Source organism: Actinia tenebrosa, unplaced genomic scaffold, assembly GCF_029948245.1.
Source record: "Actinia tenebrosa isolate PJP-AT-01 unplaced genomic scaffold, QUT_ActTen_1.0 PGA_scaffold15__27_contigs__length_11533743, whole genome shotgun sequence".
Classification (NCBI taxonomy): Eukaryota; Metazoa; Cnidaria; class Anthozoa; order Actiniaria; family Actiniidae; genus Actinia; species Actinia tenebrosa.
Window position 1 is genome coordinate 3402350 of NW_028292575.1, and position 20405 is coordinate 3422754.

General features: G+C 35.1%; 1 protein-coding gene across 2 annotated transcripts; it reads right to left on the bottom strand.

Annotated features, from left to right (window-relative positions):
- Positions 1 to 1105: 1105 nt before the first annotated feature.
- LOC148910859 (uncharacterized) lies at positions 1106 to 20405 on the bottom strand. Of its 2 annotated transcripts, none has more exons than XM_089030416.1 (20): positions 20055 to 20405; positions 13747 to 14063; positions 13518 to 13659; positions 12714 to 13030; positions 12251 to 12401; positions 11517 to 11830; positions 11085 to 11226; positions 10560 to 10867; positions 10044 to 10185; positions 8378 to 8612; positions 7990 to 8108; positions 7567 to 7857; positions 7386 to 7456; positions 7083 to 7299; positions 6471 to 6758; positions 5593 to 5646; positions 4696 to 4794; positions 4495 to 4525; positions 1861 to 1897; positions 1106 to 1699 (listed from the first exon to the last, which is right to left on the bottom strand). In XM_089030416.1, exons 1-20 carry the CDS (start codon positions 20332 to 20334, stop codon positions 1268 to 1270), a joined length of 3987 nt encoding a protein of 1328 aa, XP_088886542.1. In that variant the 5' UTR covers positions 20335 to 20405; the 3' UTR covers positions 1106 to 1267. The 2 variants fall into 2 exon arrangements, with proteins under 2 accessions (XP_088886542.1, XP_088886543.1); XM_089030417.1 differs by lacking the exon at positions 20055 to 20405 and adding an exon at positions 16799 to 16962.

Below are 20405 nucleotides of genomic sequence, written 5' to 3' on the forward strand. Positions count from 1 at the left end.
AGATAGCGCTAATGATACTATAGAAAACAATAGAATCATAACAAGTTTTAGTACTATTTAATGTTAATGAACTACTTCGACGATAAGGCAGCCATCTTGCCAGGAGGCAAAACAAAACAAATTAAAGATGACGGAAAGTGCATGGAGTTTGGTGTGTTTGTCTTTACGGGTAAAGGTGATCTATGTGCCGTCTGAATTTATCTTTAGATTTGTAGACCAAATTTAAAACTCGCAAAGATGTGAGGCTTAGACTGTGAACAAAGGGATCTGGCGTGTTTCAAAAGTCACGAATCATGCCAGATCCCTTTCTTTACAACTTAAGCCTCACATCGGTGCAAGTTTTGCATTTGGCCTATTCCCTTGTGAGGAGCTATTAATATCACTTGACGTCATTACTGTAACAAAGCTTTTTTTGCCCCCTGGACACCCCATAATGCCTTGCGATCCAAGATGGCCGCCGCATCTTTGAAGTGGTCCCAGATGTTGTATACACCTAATTCAAAAAACGTTGTCATCGCCAAAGGCGATAGGCAATAGGTCATTCCGACATGGAAATGGTTTCGTTGAATACAAAGAACATTGAATCTGTCTCAACACTAAGGTCCATGTTCTTGACGAGAATAAGAAGCAGAAACACAAGTCATTCCACCTATTCTTGGATCTTGGGATGACATATATCCTATCGCTTTTCGCCTATCGCCTATCGCCTTTGGCGATGACAACGTTTTTTGAATTAGGTGTATGTTGTGCAGAAGGGCTTATTAAATGAGTCAAATGAGATACTACTTCGATTTCCCTCTTCATAATATCGATCAAAAAAAGGTTATAATTCCGCTGTTAGGAACGAATAAACACGCAAAATGACGGGCTATTCTCATGTTATAGACTTTTAAAACACATCAGTGGAAAAATCTATCAGTTATAAGACAGTTACATGTCAATGTCCCTAAGCAAAATTAGGTCGTCTATATGGTCTATATGACATATACATATATCCTTGTCATCGATATGGCATTCAGCCATGAAGCACATACCTCAAGTAACGTCAAAAAATAATTAATGATTAATTACCCATTAAAAATAATAATGATTAATATGCAATCATGATGGCTTTGTTTGCTGATATATATTTTTGTGATAATTTTTATACTGAGCATACTGTACGACAAAAAACATGGAAGCATCTGCAAATTGCTTGCCTAATCCATAAGCAACTAATATCAGGCTTTGTAGCCAAACAGCTGACTGTCACACAGTTTTTTATGGTTTATATGTCATATTCTCCGTCTCTGTTTCCTTTTGTGTTAGCATAAGTATGTGGACTTTGGTAAGTTGGTTGAGACAAGTTTTCTTGTATCAGGGACTGATACGAGAGTGACTGTTCCAAAGATGATGCTGGAATTTCTTGAGGTTTCTCCGCTTGCTTCGTTAGCTGAGGCGTTTCATATACACATGGTTTAGGATAAGGTTTGGGCTTACGTTTGGGAATGGCCCTTGCTTTGGCACCGGCACTGGCACTACAGTTCGTGTCGATCGTGTCATAGACACCATCACCCCCTTTATCGTATGCTTCAGCATGAGGGCCAGTAACTCCAATTTGCACCTGCAATTGATCCACCAGTTCATACGTATTACCTTCATTTAAAGATAATGGTGAAATAGGAATTTCTAATCCTTCGGAGCTTATTGGATTTGTGTTCTGAAAAAAAAAATGTACATAAAAGTGGTCAAACGCACGGAAAATAGTTATAGGTAAATCTCCTCGCAAACAACATTTCCTTTCCTTTCATGCAAAAATATTTGTGCTTGTTCAAAGCAAAGCTACTAATTTAAAGATAGATTTGGTACTAAATTACTCACCGCAGAATATTGCACTTGACTGTAGGCCCTGATTGGTCTGTTCAGAGATTTAAAACAGTCACGAATTAATAAGCTATTAATATGTGATTCAGTTGATTGGCGAGTAAAAACGCCAATAATGAAATATAAATTGCCTGCCTTCAAAATAAATTACATGATTACAAAATAAAATAAAATGAATAAAGTAAATTAAAAATAAACAGTAACGGATTAAAAAGCTATTAAGAGGCAATGTCTGTAAAAATCAAACATAATCGAAAATCCGTGGCCAAGTTGAAAAAATCGATTTTGTTCATATTTGGTCCAAAGATGTGGAATACCATCCCAATAAACGTACTGATGTTCATTTTGAATAATTTCACTTTTAGTTTGAGAAAATCGTGAAAATCGATTTTGGCCGTCGGTGCCCTCATTTCAGCCTAAATCCGAGGTGAAAATGGTAGGTCTGAAAAAGGCGCTCGCGTATAAAAATGAAGCAAACTAGAGAAGATCTGTTTTTGAAATAAAGTAAAGGAAAGATTAATGATTATTTTAAGCTAAGAAATGAACGGGGAAACGCGTTCTAATAAGCGAACAGGAACGTTTTGTAAACTACATTTTTCGGGTTCTCAAATATTCAAATTTCACCCTTAGTTTGCAAAGCGCATTTTCATGTGCACCGGGTGTTCGGATTTATCTGAAATTCCAGCCATAATACCTTCGAATGTCAAGCAAAATAATATGTAAAATTCAGCTTGGGTTATTCAATGAGCGCTTTATACGACACGCTCGAATTCAGAAAAATTTGCGCTGTTTGAGATCGGCATCCGACGAAACCTTTTCGAGGCAGACATAAATATATCCTTAATATATTTTCTTGGTGTTCAGTTCTAAAGAAGCCGACGAAATTCAGTACTAGGTATGAACAATAATCAAGCAATTTATCTTTTAGGTAGGATCTCCCGGTGTTTTTTAGTCTAAATGTCCAAATCTGGACATAAATGTAACTCTTTTTAGAACTCTGAAGTTATATGGGCTTGTTTATAAGTGTCATATAGATCGTGCCGACGCGTGTGTTTACATGCTTGTTTCAAATTGTAATTTTTAAAGTGCAAATGAACCCTTTGACAATACATTCAGTACTGGTTCTGCACAAAGTAAATAGCTGATTGGTAAAATATTTCTTGATTTGAGTGATGCGTCTTTAAGTTATTAAGGTTTATACTTCCAATATGTTAATGATGATGACGTCAGGTAAGGTATTTGAGTGTTTTTGTTGTAACTAATAATACTAAATGCTGGCCATTTTGAAAATAAAAATTGTAAATAGCTTTCATGTAAACCATGAGTAAAATAATGATGCTTCTTAAATACTGTATCTATGAACCAGTTCGATTTTGTATATTTGATTAAGCCTTAATAGACGTCACACTCATTAGCATATTGGAAGTATAAACCTTCATAACTTAGAAACGCATCACTCAAATCAAGAAATATTTTACCATTCAACTATTTACTTTATGTAGAATCAGTACTGAAAGTATTGTCGAAGGGTTCATGTGCACTTTAAGTAACAGCATTTTAAAGTAATGTCGAAAAAGAGCAAAAAAAATACAATTTATTGCTCAATATTCAATCGACAAATAATAATATCAAAACAAATGTCAGAACTGAACACCAAGAAAATATATTAAGGATATATTTATGTCTGCCTCGAAAAGGTTTCGTCGGATGCCGATCTCAAACAGCGCAAATTTCTCTGAATTCGAGAGTGTCGTATAAAGCGCTCATTGAATAACCCAAGCTGAATTTTACATATTATTTTGCTTGACATTCGAAGGTATTATGGCTGGAATTTCAGATAAATCCGAACACCCGGTGCACATGAAAATGCGCTTTGCAAACTAAGGGTGAAATTTGAATATTTGAGAACCCGAAAAATGTAGTTTACAAAACGTTCCTGTTCGCTTATTAGAACGCGTTTCCCCATTCATTTTTTAGCTTAAAATAATCATTAATCTTTCCTTTACTTTATTTCAAAAACAGATCTTCTCTAGTTTGCTTCATTTTTATACGCGAGCGCCTTTTTCAGACCTACCATTTTCACCTCGGATTTAGGCTGAAATGAGGGCACCGACGGCCAAAATCGATTTTCACGATTTTTTCAAACTAAAAGTGAAATTATTCAAAATGAACATCAGTACGTTTATTGGGATGGTATTCCACATCTTTGGACCAAATATGAACAAAATCGATTTTTTCAACTTGGCTGCTGGATGTTTGATTCTTACAGACATAGCCTCTTAATATGGGATTCAGTAAATTGGAGAGTTAAAGTTCGGAAAACGAAGGATTACTAAACAGAAAGGTGGAAACAAATATTTTTGTTTTGAATAGTTTTTAAACGCCAATAATGAAATATAAATTACATGATAACAAAATAAAATAAAAAAATAACAACGTTTTTTTATCATCCTACTAAAGTCGGTCCAGATAAGGAAAACATGTGCCCTCTGTCTTGACAACGGACCTCTGCCTGACGTACATTCAATACCTCGGGCAATACCTTTCCCTATCCGAACCTCCTGGCCGGTAAATAACACATGTATGTCATATAGCATTCACTTCCTTCGAGATAGACAAATCAGAATGTACCTGTTTTCTTTGTTCTTCGAGTGTTCTAGAACTATATGCATACACAATAAAGAAAAAAATCATTATTATTGTTATTATCGAGCGGTTCAACATAGGAACAATACATACTTGATGTATGTCCACAGAATGTTAGTAGTGAGAAAATGGCATGAGAAATGAATATGAATTAATACAACACCAATGTAGTTTTTTTATAATTACCAAGTTCTTTCCTAAGCTTTTTGATGTACACTACGAGTAGAACAATAAGAACCAAGAAAACTACGATGAATGCAAGACCAACAGCGAAAATGGATAAATCTGAAATAAATAAGATGTTTCTCGGTAAGTTTTCTAACTATTTTATTGTGATATTTCTTTAACACATCCAAATAAGACATAAAATGATGAATGCTATGTAGTTTATAAAGTAAGCATTTGTTATTTGTTGTCTTGCACTATAAGCTATATGTATAAGTTATTGGCATATTAATTGTTCAAATATGTACCAAAAAAGAAAGCTTTAGAGTGGCCGTTATATTTTTATATTTCAATTAGAGGGCAACTTCGTTGATTGCTAATTAAAGCAAAACAAACAACAAAAAATCTAATAAATTATCTTTCTCAAGTGAAAGACACTCTTTTACAAACTAGAACTATTACGACATCAAACCTCGACGTTTTTGCTGCCAGATCCATAGCATCGATGCCTTTCTTATTAAGGTTTTAGTTTTAAAACGTAGGTAAACAGTGAAGGAAATAACCATTTGCATTTTGTTTGTATTAATGAAACGACAATTTTATTCCAATTTTCTCGACTTTTTGATGCCATCAGGCATCATAGACGTACAACCAGACTCATTCAAAGCTAGGGTTTTCCCCATAGGACTTTAGTTAAATTTATTCTCTGACATTGTTATAAGAATTTGTAATTCAATTGATCTTTCCACTCTTGAGAATTATGCCTGTACTTGTCGTCACAAATCGTACAATTAGAACTTTTAAGACGAAATGCCTATTTCTCGCATTAATGAAACTTCATAGTTATTGGAGCGAGTACATTAGTCATTGACTCAGAATGGACATTTGGTAATCACAACCCTTTTTTCAATGACTTACTTTTGCAAGTTGTGTCCTTTCTTCGCGTCGACTGCTTTCCAATACATGATGACTCTAAAATATATAGCAGCATAAAAACACATTTCTATCAGGCCCGGTTTATATGTACAGTCATTCAATCGCTAGGAGTCAGAGCTGAGACCAAAAGGTACGTATTCTGGGAAATGGAAATATTATTCTCTGGTGTATTCATTTGAGATACATAGTTGAAATGAAAGATGTACTAAAAACCTCCATGCCTTCTGGCAGTGCAACGCTTATGATTATTCCACAAATTGTATCACTAGATACATCTAATTAACGTACCTCCCATGTAACATTTAGGCCTCAGCTCCTATATATGTTCTGAGTTTTGAACTCGACAGGCCCAAAATGTAGCAAGTCATGGGCCTTATTCACGCGGCAGCCATGTTGGATTGAACACAAATTCAAGCGCTTGAGAATTAATTTATGCTGGGGAAACAAAGGTTTTTATTCTCATGAGAATAAACATGGCGGCCGTGTGATAAAGGTCCATGTTATAGAGCGTTTTCACTCACGTGAGAAGGCAGCAATAAACAATAGAAACTTTCTGCACAGTATTTGCATAAAAATAGAGTTCAATTCCCGGATAATAGAAAGTGTATTGTTTTGGTACCCCATGTATTGTTTTGGTACGCCGCTGTGGCATCACGTGAAAACGCTCTATATGTTGTAATTTTGTATGTTCTAAATTCGATAATGCCATAATTGTACGTGTTTGAATGGAGATCACCATTCAAAAAAACTATGAATTATTACACTCCTTTTGTGCTTAAGCCACTTCCTGTGTGCTTCATTACTGAACGGGGCACGGAAAAAGCTGTTTTTATTTGTTAAATATTTATATCAACGCCTACCGTCTTCTGTTGTTGTTTTCAGGATCACAGGTGTAAAAGGACCATCTTTTATTGTGTAGGCCAACATTTGAAAGGAGTATAGAGTACACTTGTCCAGTCCAGTCAGTACATAAGAATAAGATAGAGTCGTATTACCAGGTAAATCCTTCTGTGAAGAGTTACCAGTTTTTTCGTAGCGCATCTTAAACCCTCTTATGATACCATTTGTTTCACTCGGTAAAGCCCAATCCAATTGAACACCAGTAGAATTAAGGACGGTGACTTTGAAGCTTTGTGGCTGTCCGGGAGCTGGTTAAAGTAATGAATTGAATCTTGAGTGAGAGTGAAATTGGTACATAAAAAATACAAAATCTATGTAATGTTTTGAATAGCAAGACATATGAGAAAAAAACGTTATTGTTTTGGTGGCAAGTCTTGTGTCGTATGTCGAAGTACATTTCAAATTTTTAGATGTGCTGTTTTCTCCTTTGCAAGAAAGTACCTTTTGAGTATTTAGAACACTCAGTCTCAAGCTTAGTTTTGCATAACAGCGATGTCAACACAACAACAACAATTACAACGTTATATATAAGATTGCATTCAAAGATATGTTAATCCATCAGAAGACCCCACCATCTTCCATAGTTCGCAGGGCCACATAGCCATTGATAGGTCCATCTTCCTTATCGTTATGTATGTACACTGTGACAGTGTACACTGTCCACTTTCTCAGACCACTGAACGTGTGACTTGTTTGTTGAGGAGTTGCAGTACTTTCATGTCTATCACTTCCTGATCTGCAAAATACTCTGTATCCACGAAGAGGGCCATTGATTCCAGATGTTGGTGCCTTAAAAAGAAACAAATACAAACCTGACTTTAAACAAACTTACACTGATTATTATTGAATTTTCAAGATTTTTATATGGACCTCACCTGCCAAGAAACACGTATACTTTGTGAAGTCAAGGCTTCTGCTGTAATCGAGGTAGGAAAACCCGTGGGAACTACAAGGTATGATACACAAGACACGCAATTTTTCAGAAGCATTATTATTAATATTTGGAATCTTTCAATGAAAAGATCAATGCATTTTGAGACACCGTGTCGTACTTACCGTCCGAGTTTGTCCTGAAGTTCATTGGCTGACTCCATTTCCCATGACCTACTATACTAACAGCTTTGACTGTAATATTGTAACTGGTGTAGATATCTAGACCAGTGATCACGTGGCTAAGCGCTGGGGCTGACACAGTTATTCTCTTAGAATAGCTGTCGTTTTGGTAAACTAACACATATAACGTCACAGGTTTCATGAACTCATTTAATCGAAGCTTTTGCCACTTTATTTCAACCTCTCTCGAACTAAGAACTTTAGCTGTCGGTTGTGGAAGTTTAGACAGGTAGTCTATTGGATCAGAATAAAACCAGTAAGAATATTCTTACACATATGACCTAAAAAATTTCATAGTAATTTTTTCTTCTAATGATATAATTTATTTACTACATCAGTTAATATAATGAATTTTCAAATGCTCACCATATCTTACTTTTACCACGGCACTTTTTATCCCATCAGCGTCTGTTTTGTTATTTCCGTACAATGCTCTACAAATGAACGGTTTATTGCACAACAGCGAGGATTCAAACCTGTAACAACTGGACGAAAGAAATATGTTAGTCAGTAGAATGGGTGTTGTGCAGTAAATGATTTTGGATTCCTGTAAGTCAACTTTGTATGAAAAGAAGCAGACTTCTATAGTCACCTGAGATGGAATTTCTAGAGGAAATGTTCTTGGGAACAAAACGTAAACAATAAGCCGCCTTTTGTTATGCAAAAAAAAATCAATTGTTTTGTCCTCCAGAACAATTCTTCTAGGGACTCAGTGCCAGGGGTATATATGTTCATACATTACTGCTGTACTTACTCATAGGCATTGAATACATCATCGTCAGACGTGTAGTTAACTCTCAACGTAGAATTCTTGACTCCATTAGCACCATGAGCCAGACCCGTAGATTGACTGGTGATGTCAGTACTACCAGTGTACCATTTGATGTACTGTATTAATGGTTCTTGTACACTACACACCAGATCTACATAGCTATTGAATGATGCTGTGAGGTATTGATTGGTCAGACCTGTTATCACTGGTCTGGTAACTGAAAATGCATATAAGATGTCATAAGATGTAAACAAAGGTTTTGTGTTGTGCTTACCATAGTCACATCCATACAGTTCTATTCTCATACATACGGCAGTATTCCATATCTGTACTTACCATAGTCACATCCATAAAGTTCTATTCGCAAACATATAGCAGTATTCCATGTTTGTACTTACCATCACCATACAGTTCTATCCTCATACATATACCAGCATTCCATGTCTGTATAACTTACCATAGTCACATCCATACAGTTCTAGTCTCATACATATAGCAGTATTCCATGTCTGTACTTACCATAGTCACATCCATACAGTTCTAGTCTCATTTTTACAACAACTCACGTAAATAACACATTCTGATTGGCTGAGAGCTATGATCACTAAGAGGACAGACACATGGATGACGTAATGTTTTTGAAAACAAGACTCGCCGGTAGGATTTTATCGTAAGGACTGTGATTTTGCGAATTTATTTTGCTAATAAAAGTCGACAATGGAACCAGAAGAGGAACCAAACTTTGAATTTAATCTTGCTGATAGTCTTGCCGACGAATATTTAGTTCTGGAGGCAGAAAAGATAGAGGAAGACGTAAAAAATTCATCTCGCTTTGCAACTTGCGAAGAAAAAGACTTGAATGAGCTTGTACAGTCTGAGATGGCCATTAACTCCATTCCAGAGTCGATCTTCAATGGCTGCTCCATCCAGAACGTGAATGTCTATGTTGTCAAGCGAAATTGACATTGCTTTTCTTAGCTGAACTTATTAGTAAGCTTCGTTTTTTAGAACCTTTGAGTTCTGACTCAAACTCTTTTCGACTTAGCTAAAAAAGCCATTTATAAGTAAATGTCAAACGTTTTGACCAATAGCAAGCATTCTTTCACAGTGGCTGTCAAAGAACTGTCAAAATTAGCCAATCACAGCGTAGGAAGTTTGGTTGTGAAATGTTGACGTGTTTTATGAAAAAACTTTTGTAAGTCATAAAATAACCTTTGAAGTTTTCAAAAGTAAATAACCGAAAAACCTTCGTCTTACTTCTGTACTCTGTCCTCTAATGATCATGAAAACTAACTATCTTAGCGAAAATATTCAAAAGCTCACAATAATCGGAGCTGTTTGGTCTATCGCCTTGCTTTCCTTGAATGACAAATTTTCGAAAAACTTTTCGCTTATTTTATTTTGTAAACATTTCGCAGTTTGTTGTAAAAAACAGATCGCACATAGATTTCCATTGTCTGTCCTCTTATTGATCATAGATGACGTCTTAAAATGTTCAAAACTTTACAGTGAAACCACTCGCTGCGCTCGTGGTTCCACTTTAGTTTTGAACATTTTAAGACGTCATCTATGATCAATAAGAGGACAGACAATGGAAATCTATGTGCGATTTGTTAAACATATAGCAGTATTCCATGTCTGTACTTACCATAGTCACATCCATACAGTTCTAGTCTCATACATATAGCAGTTTTCCATGTCTGTGGTGTAACTCGAACATGCCTGGCTGTCAGTGGATGACTCAGCCATTGCACTTTTACATTCTCCTTGTCAGTATTGCCTTGGAATATCTGTTGAAATGCATATTTTATTTAGCACTGCAATGTAATAGTTAGCAGCAAGTAGCACCAACAAAAATAGTAGCAGTCCAGTCCCTGCGCCATCTTGAAAGGTAACTGTCCCTGTGCATCGACGCGAGAATTGCTGTACACTTGACTTTGAAACGATAAAGACAAAATAATTGCACAAGGTGTCAGAAAAGTGTCTTAAACATTGCAAGGGCACCACCGTCCGCCTCGCTTCGATGCATAGGCACGGTAACCTTTCAGGGTGACGCAGAGAATAGCACTGTCTGAACTAGTTTTGGGGGAAATATTGATGACTGATCCATGTAAATATTTCCCTGTTATTTTTCATATCAAATATATTTCATATTAATATCTACCTTATCACTGTTGCTTCCAGCTTTGTAGGTGTTCCACAGATTGCCATCTATACTGTAACTGATATTGTAGGTCCTCACCCACTTGTCCATGGTGTGGTCACCCTGTGTTGCTATACCTGTCACTGTCATCACTTGTCCCAGGTTAATCTGTATGTACTGAGTGTTAGATGACGTGCTACTACACCATGCGCTGCTGCCATAGAGACGACCATGTGGTGCAGTATGGCCACTATCAAGGAGTGATGAGGACGTCATTTGGCTGTTTGGAATTATACCAGGTGCTTCAAGTCCAAGAGGAAAGCTGCAAGCTATAATCGACGATACTTAGCACTCACTCTAGTTTGTCTAAGAATGGATCCAGTTTTAACACTTATAACTTAATTAGACAATGAACATTAGAATTCCAAAATATTTGCCTAAAACTAGTGCTTCGCCTGGCCCTCGTCTCGCGCCGGTTATCAACATTTTCAGATAATTATATAAATCAACTTAAAAAGTGAACGTGTTTTCTATCTTTGCACTAACCTGAAGGTAACCCATAAACCTCTACTCTCAAGGACGGCCGATTAAAATATCTCACGGGATGGAATTGTATAAACTTGGCCTTCACTGGATGACTTAGACTGTTTATCTTGACGTGATCTTTATTTGTGTTGCCTCTAAAGGTCTAAGACGAATAAATTCTAAGTAAAAGTATTTCTCCTCCCTTACTGAGAAACAAATAACTGAAAATAAATATACATTATCACAATAACACACTCGCTCGAAACCCGAAGGCTGAGCTGAATGTAATAATGCATCGGCAATCAATATTCGCCACGTAACGCTCTATGCAATTTGTTGAGATGCATTATATATGACGTTTTATAGAAAATCCTATTTTTATGGTTTTTGATAATAATCTGACTATTACGTCTAACGCTTCTCATCTTTTCAAATATCTTGTCACTTATTTACCTGATCGAAATCCTTTTCCTGATAATAATCCCAATTTACATTATCCAAGGACACTCGTATCTTGTATGAACGTAAAAATTGATTAGCAAGAGCACCAGCACCTTGGGTAGCTACTGCACACACGAAAACCACCGAACCGAGGTCTATCTGCAGCCGCTCACCAACATAGTTTTTTAAAGGTGCCCAGGCTTTATTAGATGTTTTCAGTCTAGCATTGCTTGGTATGTAATCTCCGCCATATGAAGAACTGGCAGTAAACCTGTGATCTGGTACGATACTAGGGTATGACAAACCAACAAACATGGATGTACAACCTGTAACATAGCAAAAACATTAATATATCAACAAATCCAGATTCAGTTTTTAAACTGATTTGTTTCTTTTCTTTTCTTTTCTTTTCTTTTCTTTTCTTTTCTTTTCTTTTCTTTTCTTTTCTTTTCTTTTCTTTTCTTTTCACTATTCGTTCAGTTCTATGTTCTATCGGCTAAATGGAATGTATCTCTAACACTCAAATTTCGCGTATTATTTCCTTGAGGCTCCTAATTGTGCAAACCTGAATTTGTGTCGCGAACAAGTTCCAGAACGGAACTTGCGCGGTACTACAACACCCCCGTGAAATTTCTCTTGCAACGTTGTTGCACATATTATTTTCAGCTAAAATTTTCGACTTATAAAAGAGCATTTACGTAGAATAACTAATTTTTCAATTATGAAGACTCGAGGTCTGTAAGTACCTCCGTCGTGTATTATTCCATAGAGTTCTGTTCTCATGCAGCTTGTACTCCCAAAATGACTTGTGGGTGCAACACGTATGTACTGACTAACAGTACCGTCATACAAGATATTCTTGACTGTACAATTAGAGTCGAAGTTGCCAGTAAAGGACTATTAGAATAAAGAATATAATTTTGAGTAACGAAAAAATTATAGGGAAAGCCAAGTTAAATCAAAATATGAAAAGAATGAAATTGCCTTAGCTATTTCGTAAATCCATACTCTAACTACCTCAAACTGCAAAATGGGCTTTGCGAGTTCTTTATTTATTTATTTATTTTATTTTATGTTATGTTATGTTATGTTATGTTATGTTATGCTATGTTATTTTATCCATTTATTTTTATTTGAGGGTGGGGGGGGGGGGTGGGGGGGGTGGGGGGGGGGGGGGAGCAAGAAAAGTCTTTTTTCGTGTTTGTTTACCTTAACTTGGATATTTTCCATGTATTTAGTAAAATTAGACCCATCATTTGATGTGAGCATGTTGTACGACTGTACCCACTGATCTGTCATGTGGTCACCCTGTGTTGCTATACCACAAATGATGTAAGGCGATCCTAAGTTAATCTGTAGATATGGAGAAGAGTCATTTGTTGCAGCACACCACGATGACCCTGCTATGTAATTTAGTCTTGCCTTGGATGGTGACGTGGTACTGTTGTAAGCTGATGATGACGCCATATCACTTTCTGCTATCTTACCACTACCAATACCAACTGGTAGAGAGCTGCACAACAAACCTATAACAAAGCTTTTTTTATTATTCTTAAAAATATATTTAATCACATATTAACCCTAAGAGCAAAAAACTCATCTCGGGGGTCTATATATCTATTTACACACGAAACAAAAAAATTGCAAGTAATAAAGGTATTAGAGTGCACACCATATATCGGTGAAAAAGTTAACAAACAAAATCGTACAATTTAGTGTAAAGTTTTTTAGGTCTACTGAATTTACTAAATTGTGCAATTTCTTAAATTATTTTCTACGGATAGAGTGCAAATAATTAATCCGTGAAACACTAATTACCAAATAGTACAAAATAGTGCTAATTAAACAATGGAAAACAATGGAATTTGAATGAAATTATTGTGCTATTTAGTATCACTAAAGTTTCACGGTTATGTTGTTTGCACTCTATATGGTATGCAATTTAGTATAACTTTTCGAAAATGTGACCAAATATAAAATCAGAACAAACACAATATTGCCAAGACTTATTACCTCTGCGAACACCATATGCTTCAACACGCAGTGCCTTCCAATTATAATACGTTATTGGCATAAATCTGAGGTATCTGAGCAGAACTGGATATTCTAGGACATTCTTGACAACAGTATTACTATCTGTATTACCAGTAAACAACTAGAAGAAAAATAGCAAAATCTTACACATTCTGGTCAACAGTATTGCTATCTTTATTACCGCAGGAAACTAAAATAGGATACCTACCTTAGCTCCATTTTCTGTTTTGTATGTATTCCAATCAGCGTTATTTACAGACGTTGATATCTTGTATCGTTCAGTCCATTCATCATTTCCAGATACACCGTAGCCCTGGGTGGCCACAGCACAGATAACATAAGCTTGGCCGAAGTCTATTTGTAGATTGTCGTTATCATCATCATTCGTTCTTGGTGCCCATCCTCTGGCTCCATTCAAACGTGCATTCTTTGGAGTATATTTTGCATTGTAATGTGAAGATGCTGTAAATCTGACGTCTGGTATAATACTACTGTCTGCAATACCAACAGGACTGTCCTGACAACCTGTAGTGATATGTGATATTAATGTATTTTATCTAATACTAATTGTGTTTTACCTAAAGCGATGTGTTTCATTCTAATAGTAATAGTAATAATAATAATAATCAATGATAATAATAATAATGATAATAATAATAATAATAATAATGATAAATAACTTTATTGACAATAATAATTAACTAATAATTCATTATAATATGAGACGTGATAAGAATATTGCTATAATTATAAAACAAAAAAGGAGAGATTATGAATATAAAATAACAAATCTATATAATATTTACTTATTTATTTATGAAAACATATTTGTAAGATAAATTAATAGCTCAAAACACGAGTCCAGCTCTTCACACTGATATAATACTATATTAAAACTATACATTTATTATTAAAATCTAAATATTTCTAAATTTCCGCTACATTGGCGTTAAGATTAAAGTCATTCAAGAATTCATTGTCCTTAAAAAAAGGGGTTCTTGTCCCCCTGACACACATGTGTACTGGCTGAATTATTTCAAAAGATAATCGAGTTCTAATCCATGCTATAGTACTTGCATATGTGTCCCCTGTCTTCTTGGTTAATTTCTCAGTAAGGTGCTTTAGAAAAATCTGGCATTCTGCTCCCATCCCTCCATTTGTACCAAAAACTAAGGGCGTAAAAGTTCCCATATCGACATCGATTACTCTTTGCTGGTACTTTCTCTTTTTTTTCGCTTTCTTGATCCTTGAAGATTGTAGAAGTGGATTTGTTTTGGTTGCTCTTGGAATTAACATGCGATACTCTTACATCAAAAAATGCAGTTACTCCCTGTGCCCAAAACGATCCAGCTTTGATGTCGAGCCTTGCATCCTGACTTGTGCTAGTAGATTTTAGATTAAATTGTTCGCCATCCAATGGGATAAGCTGTGGCTCCTTTTGAACGTTGTTGCAAACCTTGTTTAAAAGTATGGCAAGTAGGTCACGGACATTGTCATGCGGTCTTTGTGCAACAAATCCTCCCTTTTTACAAGATAGTGCTTAAGCAGAGAGAAAGCAAACATGCTTGAGACATCACTCAAGCAATCTTTAGGAATGTGGAAAAAGCCTGTAGTGGTTAGCCTGCGTCACATCCGGAATTTTCGTCGTAAAATTCCGGATGTGACGCAGGCTAGTAGTGGTCAGACTGATAAACGTGTCTTTGCTTCACTTTGACAACCTGTCAATCAAGCTGGTAAGATATACATGCAGAGTCATGCATGTTGTATATTTTGAACTTACAATCATGGATCGGAAGCTAACGCCGTTTTGATCTTAATGACCATATATACAGATAGACGGCAAGCAATGGCATGTCATAGGCAAAGGAGAAGGTTATTTCATACCAACAACTGATCAGAAACAGATTGATTATTTCCCGTTTTCATGTAATGAATTCACTTTTGTTGATTTCCCGCTACTTCCAAGATATGAGTCTCTTCTTGAGCTAGTGGAATCCAGTTGCTTTGAATTCGACATTATGAACAATTTGATCAATTAGCTATTGCACAAAGTGATGTGAAGTGAGTATGGTGAATATTGGTCACATCACTACCTTTATCAAAGTTACAAAGCATTTCATTGGCTGATATTTTTAAGGAACTTAACATTGTTTGCTTAGCCAGCTTCAAACATGGTCTAGAGTATGCTTGAGTGTTTTGCTGCGGTTCGTTTGTCCTAGCATTTTGGATCACATTTCAAGCAAGCTTGGGCTGCCGTGCTTTGCCGGTCACGCTGAACACCACTAGGAATGTGCTTTAAGGAAACCGAAAAGATGATCAAGTAAGCACGGTTCTAGCACTAGTCTAACCGCAGCCTTATGGAATCAGTCTACTACCGAAAACGTATTAGATTAAAAATGTACAGTTTAAAAAATAAATTATAATTACTAATGAATATATAAACTATTATTATGTACAAAAAAATCAATGAAGAAAAGACAAATTTTAGGTGGAACATTGATGGTTTCAGCGGTCTATGTAAATAATCATTTTTGATTATTTAGACAAAAATCAGTAACGAAAAATAGATGATAAAATTGAATCCTGGTGGTCACCAGTTTGAAAATACCTTGCAAATAAAAATCTAGATAAAAAACTCTAGATTAACCCCTAAAACTGAAATTATATTCGCCCTTGCATTGATATAAGGATTGGCCGTTTAAACGTCTTTATGGGGACATCCGAAATAAAATAAATGCCATTCCGAAATAAGTGTTAATTCTTTTTGGTTATTTCGAAGCATATTTTTCACCTTATTTACCATTATTCGATTTTTTGTAAGGGCTTGATGCTCGCTATTAAAGATCCTAAGCACATATTTATTCAACACATACTTATGATAACTTACCATAAATCTAGGTGAAAACATAACATTGTTATATTTATATCATCATGCCATTAAAACGAAATATTTATTCTAGGCTATTTTATATTTTATTGGTTAGCAAAAGCTAGATATATCCTCGTACCAGTGCGTTCCGTTACTAACTTTCCACTTCTGCTTGCTTCTTTCAACTTTGTTAGCAGAACAAGAAGAATTACAAGATCCTTTTATACAAATTGACATTATCCATCCATTTTTCTAATATCTAATTGAATTGCTTAGCGATGACATACTTGACTTACCACCACCGTTACCACAATCAGACAAACATAGTTCTTTTTTTTTTTTTTTTTTTTTCCTTTAAATTTGCAATCTAACTTTGGATAATTAGACTTACCAATAACATCGTTCAATAGTAAAGCGAATAACGACGTTAAAAGCAAGTAAGTCCTTGGTACTTTCAACTGATCACCACGAGCCTCCATTTAGTTATCTTGTTCCATCAAACGAGTCACCTCGAAAGTAAAATTAAAGAGTTTGACACGGAAGTAATATTGAGTATCAGTCTAATCCAACTAGTGGTCATATATCTAGTCATCAATGCTGCGTTCTGATTGGATGAGCTAATACTAGGCTATAAGTTATAGCCTACTAGTAGCGAGAACGGTCCGGTTTTGAAGACCAAAAACCTCATATTAGATAGATGCAAACAAGTTTTAAATTGAAGATGAATTCTGGATTTGACTAAAACGTTGGCCTCATTTTCTATTGACTCAGAGTCTATTCGGGCTCGAAGACTAAAAATTGCTAATTCAAATAGTTTACACAGAACCGATCACTATGCGGCACGGCTGTGTTTGCATAGGATCTAGGACCGATCACTAAGAAACAAGAACGACAATAATATTGACCTCCATAGTTTTCTCGCTCTTTCTGCGACAAATTCCCAAAGTTCTATCTGTCAGAAATTAAAACGCATATTAGTTTACCTACAAGTTTAACTCCTCGATAGAGTGGTTCCGTGAAAGGAAGTGTACTAAATAGAGTGTGATAGTCACAAAAAGACAATAGAAAACAAAAGAGTTATCGTGAGGTAGTGCTTAATACCCTATCTAAAGTGCATTTCACGGGTAAAGGAAAACCACTCTAAAAGACCATTGGGGAATTTAGATAAATGATTTCTAAATATAGACCTGTCAAACAAGAAAGACGCTGCCATTATTTATAAGGTAGCCGATTGGTAACCAAATTCAATTTCGATTTTTATTCTATTTAAAAATAATATAATGATTGTAAATAACGTGAAATATATAATAATAAGGCGATAAATATATTTATTGGGTAACTAGAAAAGTTCAAAATTTCAAAAAAAGGTTCAAAAATTATTTTCCAATTAATTTAATTAATATTTACATTACTAGTATTCAAGTAAAGATACTCGGAAATAATTAATAATCAGAATATAATATTGTTATGCCACAGTTTTGATATGTTTAATCTTTCTTTGTCAAAGTGGTGTGTGGTCTAATTAATTAGGTTTTTTTATAGCATCTAGTCGTTTTGGTTATATAGTGGTTCGTGCTAGGGCCAAACCAACGGTTTAAAGTTACATTTCCATTGAGGATTGTAGGCACTGAAACGTAGAAACGTTCGCTGGTTTGTTGCCAAACGATTTATTTATGTAACTTAATATCAGTCGAAATACAATAAGATGCAGAGACAAATAAGGTGAGATAAGGTGAAATAAGGTTACTGTATACGTAAGTTGAGGTTTCTAAACAAAAACAAACAAAATATTACAAAACTAATATGAATATAAGGAAAATAATGCACTATTTACATACCTGACGGTTAAAAGTCCTACATAAATTTATGATACGAAAAAATAAACGAATAATACTACAAATGATTTTGCACGTGTAAAACAAAACGCGAAAGTAAAAAACTGCCGCGCAGGCTGGGTCTGATTTACCTTTTTTGGTAATTTATGTTAATTCGCTGTTACAAGAATTATGAACAAGATCGATTTATAGCTTTCATGAACTTTGTAGTTAAACATTGCAGGTACGGCTAAAGTCATGGCCAGAGTTGTTATTGTATTTAAGTTTGTTTAGGGCGTTCGTTTATCACGCATTTGTAATTCATTGATCGATATTGTAATCAGGTGAGATTATTAGCGCATACAGAACTGTCCAGCATGGATCATACTTCCACACTAGACATAATGAGTATTATTATAATATTATGATTTTTTTCATTTATAATAATATGATGAATATTGAACTAAAATGAAAGTAATATCACTGGAGACATTTTAATATAGACTCTAATTTGCATTTAATTCCTTTTAATAGTGATGAAAATATTTAATTGTAAACCAGGAGGTGATTAAACTAGCCTTTTAAAAGCAACTTCAGTCTGTATTCCAAATCGTCTTGAAACTGAAAGTTTGTTGAAGCCCATGTAAAGCATGTTCATCTATAGCTTTTATTGCGAGTTTTAAAGTTTACATCGTCCATGACTATATTTACTTGATTATCTTGACAATCGATGAGCTTTTCAAGTTCAGAATCTTGAAATAGACTTGGAACAAGAAAACAATAATTGTATTTCTTCTCTGTCTTTTTATAAAAGTAAGCTTACTCGATGACTTGTTTTTGTCCGAATAAGACTAAAAACTTGAAAATTTACCATCTACCGGACATCGTGTTTCTCATCTGTGTCGTTTCTTGATTAAAAAAAACTATGGCAAATAATCAAGGTCTTTGAGATAAAAACTGCGATTTTCGGAAGGAAAAATGCTCGACAGGAGTCCTTTCCTTGTCCGCCATTTTGTCAGAACGCCTGCGATAAATTCAGCGGTAAACCACATTGCGCACTCTCAGTTCATATTTCAATTAGCCAATCAGCGGTTTTTTAGCGGTGTCGACAGACCCAAAATGTCATGTTATATATTGTAATTTTTTAACTGTGTGTGTTCTATATTCGATAATGCCATAATTGTACATGTTTTGAATGGTGGATTATGCCATGGAACGACTAGGAATTGGAGCTGGAGAAGTTTTAAAAAAAGCATTATTTATGACAGCGGTTTGTTTACTTGTGGCACTGAAAAAACGATAGAGTGAATGATGTTTCCTCCAAGATTAGTAAGAGGATTTGGAGCTAGAGAAGTTAAACAGAAAAGCATTATGTTAGCGTTTATTTACTTGTGGCACAGAAAGAGCGATGCAGGGGTGAATAATTTTTAATCCCAAGATTAAGTAAAACCATTTGGAGCTGGAGAATTTAAAAAAGGAAATAGAAGCCATCTTCAACAACTGTGTACTTGTATTTAGACACAATAGTTTTCATTTGCGAAGGCAAAAACAGCTTCGAACAAAGATTAAATTAATTATTCATTTTATTGTAAAAGAAACAGTATAGTCCCATGGATAAATGGATTGACAATGTAAAGATCTCACGTCTCACCAATGCAACAAAACAGTTATGTATATATATATATATATATATATATATATATATATATATTTATTTAAAATCACTCCTTAATAATTCATGAAGGAAACACAACAGAAATCATGACGTCTTGTGTTAAATCCTGACAAAACACTCTTGCGAGTTTATGAAGCAGTACATATATCAATGCCTACCATTTTCTGCTGTTGTTCTCAGGATCACAGGTGTAAAAGGACCATCTTTTATTGTGTAGGCCAACATTTTGAAGGAGTACAGAGTACATTTGTCCAGTCCATTCAGTACATAAGACAGAGTCGTATTACCAGGTAAATCCTTCTCTGAAGAGTTACCATTTTTTCCGTAGCGCAACTTAAACCCTCTTATGATACCATTCTGTTTCACTTGGCAAAGCCCACAGTGACTTGGAAGTTTTGTGGCAGTCCGGGAGCTGGTTAAAGTAATAAATTGATTCATGAGTTAGAGTAAAATTGATACATAAAAGATACAAAATTTATGTAATGTTTGGAAGAGCAAAAAAAAAAAAA

What these genes read in the sequence shown, in the direction of transcription:
- LOC148910859 (XM_089030416.1), bottom strand. Translation starts at nt 20,334, where the DNA reads ATGAATCAATTTATTACTTTAACCAGCTCCCGGACTGCCACAAAACTT. An exon ending in GGTTTATGGGTTACCTTCAG is followed by an intron (nt 10,868 to 11,084) that starts GTTAGTGCAAAG and finishes CGTCGATTATAG; the next exon opens with CTTGCAGCTTTCCTCTTGGA. An exon ending in AAAGGACACAACTTGCAAAA is followed by an intron (nt 4,795 to 5,592) that starts GTAAGTCATTGA and finishes TATTTATTTCAG; the next exon opens with ATTTATCCATTTTCGCTGTT.